At 35.3% G+C, this 12,519-nt stretch overlaps 1 protein-coding gene across 2 annotated transcripts in view; it reads left to right on the top strand.

The window, feature by feature from the left end:
- LOC126878850 (death-inducer obliterator 1) overlaps positions 1 to 12,519 on the top strand; it is a 234,578-nt gene that overhangs the window by 169,183 nt on the left and 52,876 nt on the right. For both annotated transcript variants that reach the window (XM_050641744.1, XM_050641743.1), the window contains exons 18-19: positions 854 to 1,273; positions 4,287 to 4,409. In XM_050641744.1, the coding sequence (XP_050497701.1) occupies positions 854 to 1,273; positions 4,287 to 4,409 (543 nt within the window). The remainder of the gene's footprint in view (positions 1 to 853; positions 1,274 to 4,286; positions 4,410 to 12,519) is intronic.

Genomic DNA, 12,519 nt, shown 5'->3' with positions numbered 1-12,519 from the left:
ACTACCCATTGTAAAAACTATCACACTGGTTTGTCAAAAGTCTGAATAAGCCTTTTCAAAATATTTATGACTACCCCAAAGCGAGAGGGCGTACCTATATCGTTGTCGATATCTACCTGTCGGCTAGATATCGACAAGGAGAGCCTGTGCCGGATCGACAGAGACAATTTTTACCAGCACTTTGGATTTTTTTAAAAGTTTAAACAAAATAGCTGTTTTGTGTTACACTTTATTTAAAAAATAAAAACAGATTCGGAAATTGCGAAAAATTCTATAGCGCCGTATTTGTTTTACTATTTTTTTATGTTAATTTTAAACAAAAATATTTTTAAAAAGTGTATTGTTTAAACAATTTCATAATTCATAAACAAATAGTGCGCTAGAATTTTTTAGGACCTTTCATATAAAAAAAGAATTATCTCAATATCTGCCATAGTTTTTGCGTCATTTTGTTTAAACTTTAACATTGGAATTTCCTATGCCCAGAATCGCGAGGAACGGCCTTAAAGAAGAAGTAAACTACAAAAACATACCAATAATAGAGGATAAGAAAATGTGATGCACATATTTCCATACATTACAAATATGCTATACACAATGCACAAAAAATTAACTTACAACTCTTACCCCAAAAAACTCATTATTACGAACACTCCCTAACATAAAATCGAGAAAAAGACCGTTTTCTCTACATTTGTTTTCTTTTAACATATAATAGAAACTTATGCTATACTGAAAATACATGTTTTATTTCGTCAAATGTAATATCAACATCACTTAAAATTTATATTTTGTACTATTTTGATAAAACAAATATAACTTATAGGTCAATACTGAAACTGTTATTTTCCAGGTTTTGAAGAATCTCGTCCGTCTCTTTTGTTAGGAATTATCGTTAGAGATAAACGAAAACGACCTTATGTGGAGCCCACTCCAGTATCGCATTTACCAGCCGCCAAAAAGTCCAGAATAAGTACACCACCGCTTCCTGTAGCTCCACCACCACTTGCACCTCCACCACCTCCACCTCCACCACCCCGTTCCTACACACCGCCACCCGTTAATGATCCACGGTTAAATAAAAAATTACCCACACCTGCTACACTAGCACCTCCGCCACCTCCAGCAGAACCGATCACGATACCTCCACCCGTAGTACCCATTAGTGTGCCGCCTCCGCCACCACCGCTGACAATTGCTTCATCAATATTACCATCTGTTATACCTGGACTTGAACCTCCTACGCCGCCGCCAATAGTTATACTTGAAGAAGGTAAGTCAATGTTTTGTTTGCCTATATCCTATGCAACATAAACTGTTTAGTTATGTACCTCAATAAATAAGGGACAATATTATTACGACAATATTAAGAACAGGATTTCTCAACCAATACCTTTAGTCCATTGAATCACGGTTTTTGTTCCAAATTTTAAAGAACCGCTTGGATTGACATGAAATTTGGCATACACATAACTAACATGTCAAAGAAAGAAAAAGTGATATTGTGCCTATGTGTAATTTAGCCCAGGGCCCAGTTTCACTCCTTCTTGAGGGCGAAAAAAATTACGTCAAAGTAAGTCTGGAAATGAATAAACTGACTAATTCTAAGCAACTTTTTTTTCGATAAAGGTTTTTCACTCTTCAGAGGAAGTCAATACTTTTCGAGTTACTTGCGAGTGAATGTGTGCATTTTTCAACAAAAAAAAAACACGTTTTTAAACGGTTTTTCGCAAATAGCTAAGAAAGTAAAATATTTTATCGAAAAAATCATTCTTAGCCAAAATATAGCATATAAAAAAGTGAAAAAAATGGTGTATGTATGAGGTCCCTAGACGCAGTAGAAGTAGAGTTGTAGCTAATGAAAAATATATTCATATTCGTCAAATTCCAAATCTAATATTTCAACGTGAAATAATCACAACATGAACCACTTTTGGGAAAAACTCATTGCAAGTTTTATTTTTATTTTTAAAAGAAGGTTTATTTTTGTTTTTTTTTATTTCTAGCATCAAAAGTAAGTTACGCTCATAACAAACTTGGTCCCTTTTTTTGGTAAAAAAAATTGGGAAATCACTTAATAACTAACATCGCAAATGAAACTAATCGTTACCGCTTTACAAGTTGCTTTACTTATGTTCTATTTATCTGTAAGTTTTATCGGTTCAAAGTGCTTATTTTTTAAAAAATTTGGTTTTAAAGTAAAATTTTTTTAATTTCTAATTTTGAAAAAAATGCTTTTTTTTTCAAAATGACTTAAAAATTATTAGTGATACCAAAAATCTCAAACAGTAAAAAAATGTAGGTTTTGCTTTTCTGGATATTTTGTATATTTTGTTTTTCTGTAAGGCAGTGGGAATGAGAAGACGGGGTAGACCAAGACATGAGGTGGATGGACGGGGTAACACAAGATGCCGAGAAGATCGGAGTCGGCAACTGGAAAATGCAAGCAAGGGTCAGAACAGAATGGCGTAAAAAGCTTGAGAAGGTCAAGGTCCTCTAAGGGCTGTAGCACCATTAAAAAATGTCTCGTTGGTGCTATGAAAAAACCATCATACTTTAGTATTTTTCACATGAAAACCACTCGTTTTTTTACTGGCACTGGCTTGTATAAAAATTTACCCTGCTTTTTTGCCTTGCCAGTACAGACATGCAAGATACTGGCTAGCCAGTTACTCGAAAATGTGTTTTGTGCTTGCTAGTTATGTACTGGCTTATGCCAGCTACTTTTAAAGCCGGAGATACGCAACAAGCCTGTTACTAGCACAATGGCATACCAGTAACTAGCAAGCGCCAGCTACTGTACTCATACTGGCAAGTGTGAGCGTTTACTAGCATGAAGTTTCTGGCATGCTAGCTAATCGCAAGGAATTTTATTTTCCGTGCTGTTTGATGCAATGCGCATGCGAGGAGAGAGCACAGACATGTGTGAACGCACGTGACAGTTACTGGTATGCCAGTAGTTTTTGGAGTTTTATTTTTTTTTAAGTTTTTGTTTAATTCGCTCCGAATACTTTCCATTATTGTTTTAAGAAATTCAAAAACTTAAAAAAATGACTTTTTAGTACTTTTCTTATGAACATCAGTCTGATTACTGCTATGCGTAATATCTACCCCTGCTGTTTTTGCCTTGCCAGTACATGCACGCAAGCTGCTGGCATGCCAATTACTCGCAAGTGTGTTTTGTGCATACTAGTTAAGCAAATAACTGGTATGCAAGTTACTTTCCCATTTTACAGGCATGTGTATACCCGCTTTTAAGCCGGAACTACACATGCCTGTAACTAGCACACGTGCATACCAGTGCCCAGCAAGTACGAGCTGCTGTCCTTAAAAGTACGTTAACTAGCATGCTAGTTCTTGACATGTTAGCTAATCGCAAACAACCTGTCTTTTCGTGCTAGTAGCGTACGGTGTGATTCAATGCGCATGCGTGGCGAGTGGCACATGCATGTGTGAACGCGCGCTATGGTCATGCCAGTAGCTAGCAGAAAGTTGTGATGTAGGTGTAGAGTTTAGACCAGATCTGTTGTTTGGTGTTTATTATTAAAAATTTTTCTCTTTTAAATTTCTAACAATATCCGTGGCCATAAGCAATATTTGTTTATTTAATTCATTCCGAATACCTTCTATGGATCGCTTTCTTTTTTTTTTGTTGGAAACTCAAAAACTTAATTATAAAAAAAGTAATTTAATATTTTTCACATGAAACACACTCGATTTTTTACTGCCAAAGGCATGTGTAAAAATCTACACTCTTTTTTGCACGCTGCCAGTTACTGGCTTATGTCGGCAACTGGCATGCCAGCTACTTTCCTAATTTACAGGCATGTATGTATCCGTCTTTATTCATACAAAAAACTTAAGTTTAGTCTCGATATGTTGAACATGAACTAACAAATTTACAGTTTCGTTTATTACTATAACATCTAGAAGTCAACCAGTCGAAGTACACCTAGATTCAAGCTAGTTGCATTTAGTTTTTAATTTTCAAATCTAAATACACTTATATTTAGTATTATCAGCCGTTGAATTTCTGACTTGGGTATCTACTTCAATAAGCCAATGTAGATGTATACGAAACATACGTAGGAGAATAATCTCATGACTGCGTAATTTAAGGGAATAGCATGGCTGCACAGCAATCGAACTATTTAGAGCAGCTGTACCTAAGATTAGAATAACCGTGATGATTGCCAACCCTTGTCGCTTTTTGTCACAAAGAATATATTTACATACTTAATTATTAATAAGACTTTTTTTTAATTCGTATGGGATTATTTTTGTAGATGAACCCTACAGTCCAGGCGATTCATCTGATTCAGACGTACAGATAATTGAATCATCGTCGCCAAAACAACCACCACCCGCTTCCACTACATGTTCCGCAACAAGTTATCCGGAAATACCAGGTAAAATCAATATATTTTTAATCTAGGTATTACTGTAATACTACAACTCTTTTGTTTAATTCTGTCTCCTCTTTTGTTTAATTTTTATAGCGAAGTCATATTTAAAGAAGCTCTGTCGGACGTTAGTTGTGGTGTAGTGATCAACGGAAATACAATCAATAATTTGAGATACGCTGACGACACAGTGATATTAGCAGACAATCTTACAGATCTGCAACGACTGATGGAACGCACTAACCACTACTGCAACAGCTACGGACTTACATTAAACCTCAGAAAAACTAAATGGATGGTAATAACAAAAGATCCACACGCCAGGAATGATTTGGTTGTCAATAACACGGTTATAGAAAGGGTATCCTCCTATAAATACCTTGGAGCTTGCCTGGATCATACAGGCGATCAAACAAAAGAAATAAGAGCAAGAATAGAAATAGCTAGATCAGCATTTAACAAGATGAAAATATTTCTCTGTAGTCGTGACATAAATCTTGATCTGAGAGTGCGTATGCTGCGGTGTTATATCTTCTCCACTTTATTATACGGAGTTGAGTCATGGACCATCAAGATGGGCAGCATTAAAAACATTGAAGCTTTTGAGATGTGGTGTTACCGTAGAATGCTACGTGTATCTTGGGTGGACCACGTGACGAATGCCGAAATTTTACGTCGGATCGGAAAAGGATGTGAAGTTGTACTTACTGTTAAAAGAAGAAAGCTTGAATACTTTGGCCATGTTATGAGAGGTGACAAATACTCGCTGCTGAGACTGATCATTCAGGGTAAAATCAGGGGTAAGAGAAGTATCGGTAGGCGCAGAATATCTTGGTTAAGAAATCTGAGGGAATGGTTCGGCTGCAGTTCCATCGACCTATTTAGGGCAGCCGCCAGTAAAATAAGAATAGCTGTGATGATTTCCAACCTCCGATAGGAGACGGACTTGAAGAAGAAGAACAACTCTTTAAATTCTCGTTAAAAAGAAATAACTGTTTTGATTGTAATATAAACTGACGTCGAACTTCGGTTTGAAATTTCTTCACGTAAACAAGTAATTGGACTTCCGTAAGTCCTAGGTTTCCACCCAAAGTAATCGAAAGTAGAACTGTAAGTCGATATTTGAACTCTTCGTGTAACTTTACGTCGATTTATATACGATTTTACTAATTTTGAGTCATTTTTACTAAACTTTGGGTCATCATTGTTTAAACAGAAATGATTTCAAAACCAGAACTAAAGACTCAAACTCAACTTTTCAATACGCTTCGATTGATATGTTACATGTACTATTTCTGCCACTATAATGGCACTTCTGGTTAGAACTTTTTAACCAGAAATAATATTAAAACCAAAATTTTACCTTTTTTCTCATCTTTCTAAGGCACGTCGAATGATATATCGCTTATACTATTTCGGTGACTTTAAAACAGTACTTACGGTTGCAACTCTAAAACCGGAAATCTAATGTCAAATTTCTCATATTTAATACCATCCTTGAGTTATAAGCTTACATTAGACACTTCATTTGTCATTCTGTCTGTATTAATAACGGAGGAGTTGTATTCGCCGACGGACAGACAGTCATGAAACCGGAAGTTCATATTTATTTTCGTCTTGCGAAGGCGCGCCGAATAATATATCACATTTACTGTTCCGGTTACCTTAAAACAGTACTTCTGGTTGCTTTTCAAATTTCTCACCTTTAGTACCATTCTTGGATTAAAAGCGTTCATTCGACACCTCATTTGTCATTTTACGTGGTATAATGACGGAGGAGTTATATTTGCGGTCGGACGGACAGATGTACAGACAGCCTAGGTCGAATTTCTCACCTTTAGTACCATCCTTGGATTATAAGCTTTCATTTAACACCTCATCTGTCATTCTACCTGGTATAATGACGGAGTAGTTATATTCGCGGTCGGACGGACAGACGGCCTAGGTCAAATTTTTCACCTTTAGTATAGTATTTTTACTACAAAAGCGATATTACGTAGGTCAAAATTTTTGACGTAAGAGAACTGTCAAAACATTAGAATGTGACTTTTCATTATTGCCATGTTTACTATAAACATGGCAATAATGAAAAGTCACATTCTAATGTTTTGACAGTTCTCTTACGTCAAAAATTTTGACCTACGTAATATCGCTTTTGTAGTAAAAATACTATACCATCCTTGGATTATAAGCTTTCATTTGACACTTCATTCGTCATTCTACCTGGTATAATGGCGGAAGAGTTATATTCTCGGTCGGACGGACAGACAGCCTAGGTCAAATTTCTCACCTTTAGTACCAACCTTGTATTATAAGCTTCCATTTGACACCTCATTTGTCATTCTACGTGGTGTAATGACGGAGGAGTTGTGTTCACAGACAGCCAGACGGCAGGCGGACTTGGATAATTCAAAGTTTTCACATTTTTTCAAAATTGGGTGAAAACAATATTTGCATTATAAAAACATAATATAATGTTTTGTGTATGCGCAACTGATAGAATTCAAGCAGATAAAACGATGAACACGTTTAAAACTACATATATTGCTATACATAATGTAATACGTACAGTTACGATCATTGAACAGTTTACAGGCTTACGTATCTAGGAGCCAATTTTTTAAATTTTTACCTCGTTTAAACCCACCTTTTACGTCAAAGTGACGTTAACAGTGGTGTATCTACAATAGGTTGATTAAAATTTAAAAAATTAAAATAATATAAATATATTTTACAAAATTTAACAACACGGATAGTATAGAAAGAAGTTTTTTTGAATAAAATGGATTATAGTCTTAATAGGTCACGAAAATAGGGAAGCATGGTTTTAAAATATCCATTTTATTTTAACTCTATTTCATATTAAATAATGATAAACAATGTTAAATAATAAACAATAATTTGTGTAATGCTTCTACGTGCAGTGCAAATACTGCCCAGAAACGCTGTCTCTTCGTTAGCTTTTTGAGCTCTGGCAAAAGGAGATTCTCTCAAATAATCTACTAACAACTCATCCTCTTGATCTTTGGAGATCTTCTGCCCTCTTGAACCGCCCAACCTTGCTAAAGAGTGATAATTATCCCATCTTTCTTTGATTTGCCATAATATGCACATATGGCTCACGTACAAATCTGCAGCAACTTTCCTTAGTGAACAACATTCTTCGAGTTTGGCAATTGCTCTTGCTTTTTGCATATCACTCAAATGCATTCTAACCATTTTGGAGGAGGATGATATCGTTTTATTTTATTTTATTTTATGTTATTTTATTTTTCAACACTAACGAAATTTTTGACAAGTATTGACTTTGAAATTTTTTGACTTTGACACATATCAAATCCGTACGATACTGCAATTGTAGAGTATTACAATATAAAAAGTAGGTGTAAACTATTCAGTGATCGTAACTGTACCTATAGCCTAATAAAATAAAAAAAAAAAAGTCAAAATGTAAATTCGTACAGGTTAAAACAAATTTTATATCAAAGTTTCGGTGGGTACAAAAGATATTTTCAAGAAAGTATCCAAATCATACAAGGGGATCATTGTTTAAATAATTAAAAAGGGGTCATTTTTGCAAAAAAAATACTTTTTAAACTGCTGAGGTAATTCACTTATTAATGAAGGTCTATGGGATTTTTTCCTGCAAAGTTAAAGGGTAAATCTTTCACATAAGATTTACTGAATTAAATTTGACCCCGTATTTATTTAAATAATTGTATATAAAACTTTAAAAACAAATTTGGAAAAAATTATTTTTAGCGTTTTAAATAAGCACTATAAAATATCTTATTTTACAGACGAAGTTGCGCTATGTTACCAGTAAGTAAAAGAGCTATGACAGTTCTGGCCATTTGGTGGAGGCGCCCCATGTTATTTCTTATGGGAAAACGAATAAAATCGCTAAGGTTCATTCTGCTCGTTTTTGTCTCGTTTTGTTGTGGAGGCGCGACGGCTCGTAGGATCGTGAAGTGTGAGGGGTCGTTGAAAAGTATAGGGGGTAACGAATACGTGAACACAAAAAACAAACGCAAAGATATTATCAAAAGGGCATTACTACATATCTCCGTTATTATTGGTCTGATTTTAATGATTAAAACGTTAAATGAAAGAGGAGGGTATACCGAATACGTTAGGACAAAAAACAACCACACATAGACATTGCCAAAACGGTATTACAGCATATCTTCTTTGCTAATGATCCGATTTTGACGTATGGGGTGTCAAATGAAAGCGGTGGCGACACAGAAGCCAACTGTCAATTCTTCTTCTGTCAACGTTCAACATTAACTATCAATTCTTCTTCTTCTTTTCCATATAGTGCCTAACAGAAAGTGACGCGAATGACGTGACGTGAATAACGTGACGTGAATAACGTGACGCGAATGACGTGACGTGAATAACGTGACGTGAATAACGTGACGCGAATGACGTGACGTGACGTGAATAACGTGACATTTGAACGTGAATGATGTGACATTTACGTGACATTGATCAACAATGACCAGAGGGTTGTAAGAACTCATCGCTTATCTCAAGATCTCTTCTTCTTCGTTCCCGAAGAAGTGATCAACAATTACCAGAGGGTGTAAGAACGTTGTCACCTGCTTTTACCTGTGTGTCACCTGTATACCTGTATGACGCAAACCTATTGTCACCTGGATACCTGTATACCTGTATGACGCAATAATTGCATGAAGAAGTGATCAACAACAATGACCAGAGGCTTGTAAGAAGTTTTTTCTTCTTCTTTCCCGAAAGAGGACCACCCTGTACGCTGAGTGCAAAAGTGGTCGCTTATCGCTAGATCTCTTCTTCTTTTCAGTAAAAAAGTACAGGGTGGTCGCCCGGCCTAGCCTAGCCTGGCCTCTTTTACCACCAATTGAGTTTCAAGAATACAGACAACTACACATACACATAGACATTGCCAAAACGGCATTACAGCATATCTTCTTTGCTAATGATCCGATTTTGACGTATGAGGTGCCAAATGAAAGCGGTGGCGACAAAGAAGCCAACTGTCAATTCTTCTTCTTCTTTCCGTTTATCGCAAATTATATACAGGGTGTAGTCAGAAAGTCAAATAAATTCTTCTTCTTTTCAACTGTCACAGTGATTCTTTAAGTTGTTTGTTAAATCGGTTTTCATAGTTCTTTCTGATCTGCCAAAATATTACCTGTCACTTCAGACATGGATGCATTGTCAAAGGAACATTAGGTAGGTATGTAACGACTAAACGACTTAAAGTACAGAGCCACACGACTCATCGCTGATAACGTACACGACATAATATAATCATTCTTATGAGATGTCCAAACCATCCCACTCTCATGAATTTTATCAAATACAATGCAACGGTGTTGCAACAAAACAAACATTCAAATTCGTTTACAGACACACACGCGCGCGCGCGCGCACACACACACTTCTCCATCTGACAAGTAGATCAAATCACCTTCTCATATTTCTTGAAGGCTACAACCTGTTCATGACGATCGAACGCCATCAGGTACATCTAAAAAACCAACCAACAAAACAAACACATTATATTCTTTAACTATGTCCAACCCATCCACCACCTACCTGTCATCGTAGAAAAAAAAAGACACTCCTTCAGTCTGCACTATTATTCTGAATATTCATATCATTTTTATGAAAATTACTGAATAAATATTTTCGCATTTCGCAGCCGTCAATTCTTCTTCATTATGTCGAGCCATCGTCATTTCTTCTTTTCGTTTGTCACGTCAACTTCCTCTTTGCGATCTGTCAATTCTTCTGTTCCGCAGCAATCAATTCTTCTTCATTGTATTGCGCCATCGTCTTCTTTTTGATCGGGCAACGTCAAATCTTCTTTTCTCAAAGAAAATTAAATATTTAGCATTGCAAAAACGTCAAATCTTCTCCTGTGCCACTACCGTCAAGTATTGGTCTGTCAACTCAAAAGGAAGTGCTGCATACAATAGGCAAGGAAATTTTCAATATAGTGAGAGTTAGAAAAACTTCATACCTAGGCCACATACTGAGACAATATGCTCAAAAGATTACGAAATAACAGTATACCAAACACTGCTGTTACACTCTACTGTGATTGCCAAAATTCAAGGTGAAATGTAATACCAACATAAATTTATGGTGATGACAAAAGAATAGTGGACATAGAAAAGTGGTGAAGGCATAAAAATTGTGGATATTTATCATAATTTAAGAAAAGCAAATCGACGACAGCATATTTTAGGAGACGTTTCTACTGGAAACATGAAAAAATAGTGTTGATGGTGTACCAAAGATACTACGTAAAAAAGCATCATATCACTCATATTAAAAAAAAATTAAGCTTTTCAACCAAAAAAAAAATGCTCAAAAACTTACCGTAATTATACACAATTAACTACACTAACAAAAATCTCCGACAGTTCGAAACAATGAAAAATGGAAACATTTCTTTTTCGTTAAAGCGTAAAACACACGAATGTCCACAATGAAATCCTACGAAAAAATACATTAGGACTACGGCCCTAATAGTTAGTGCCTTCAAGGCCGTTTTTTTTAAATAATTATTTATTTAAAATATCAGAAATGCGAGAGATTAAATTTTATACCTTTCGTTTCTAACGATTACAATGTTATCAGATTGAAATAATAATTAATAAAAATTAATTACATTGAAAAAAATAAATAGTATTCACAATTCTGCAGTTTTCGAATCAGATCGGTTATAGTCCAAATGCTGACTCATTGGATTGATGTTATTGTCGCAGGGGGGGGGGGTCAAATCAGGTCGGTTATAGTCCAAATGCAGACTCATCGGATTGAGGCTATTGTCGCATGGAGTGCAATGACTTTAAATCGCACGTTTGTTTGATTAATTGTTTAATAGTTGTTTAATTAAAAAGAACACGCGTTTGTAACAGTAGCAACGGTACCCGTAGTAAAAGGCGTACCATCAAACTTGCAAAAACATCAACAATAACGGGAAAAAACTACAAAAAATATGACATTTTGTTTGTTTAAAAATTCTGTTTTTTTTGTGTTCTCCTCTAACATAGATGTAGTCGGAGATGTAGAAATGATAAACATGTATACTTTTAGAAAAAAATACAGGGCACAAATGGAAACTGCTAGAAAAGAAAAGTCATTTAAATTTAAGAGTAAATTATACAGCCTAGCTTGGACTGGAATATTCTAAATAAAATTTCAAGGATAATCCCATTCAAAATTGTTTTTGTGTTAGGAAATAAAATACCAAGATGTTACTTAATATTTATTAAAGAAATTATACTATTTCCAGTAATTTTAAGAAAGTCTTTCTTTGCAGTTCTGCCGTTTTATTTATACCTAAATTAATTAGTTCAGTAACAATTTTACGTTTCTGAAGCATTTTTTCTGTGTATGATTTTCGTATCGCCATCTCACTTTCAGTTTTGTAAAATTGTCTTCTCTTTTCATTGGCTTCATCTCTTCTTCTAATACCTTCATCACCTCTTTTACACTTGCACTTTGATTTTACGTGTAATTCATGCATTGAAGCATATTTTTCTAAATTGCTAACGCCTCTGCTCGCTAGGGTAGGAATTTCATTGCGTATACTTGAACATAATTTTCCTCTCAAATATAACCATTCTGATTTAAATATCCTTCTCTCGTAATGAGAGTTAGGTTTACCTAAAAGTCCATCTCCAGCTCGACGAAGAGGTTTTTGACCATCAGTACAGGTAATGTTTCTTAACACACCAACACAATGATCTAAACAAATAATTTTTCTAAATGTAGCTTTGGATGTAATCTTTTCCCTGCATGTTGTATTTTCTTCTTGTAAGCCAACATTGTAGATCCATTTGCAAAGTGAATTAATGATTGGAGATGTTCGTGTGCAGTACTTCTGTCGTCTGCTACTAAATGACAACGGCAAATGGAATATCAATTTTACATTAGGAGCACTTGCTAGAAGAGAAAAATCACTCTCATTTAAGAGTGAATGATACCATTCTCTCGATAACTCTTCGTAGTCTTTTGCCATATCCGTTGGCAAAAGAGCATTAATGTCGTTGACACTCAACAGAGCCAGATAGTCACTTTTTGACAAAATATACATATTTTAACTTTATACTTAATA

Source organism: Diabrotica virgifera, chromosome 1 (assembly GCF_917563875.1).
Source record: "Diabrotica virgifera virgifera chromosome 1, PGI_DIABVI_V3a".
Taxonomy (NCBI): Eukaryota; Metazoa; Arthropoda; class Insecta; order Coleoptera; family Chrysomelidae; genus Diabrotica; species Diabrotica virgifera.
The sequence above is the reverse complement of the archived record's forward strand: the minus strand, read 5'-3'. Positions and strand labels throughout refer to the sequence as shown.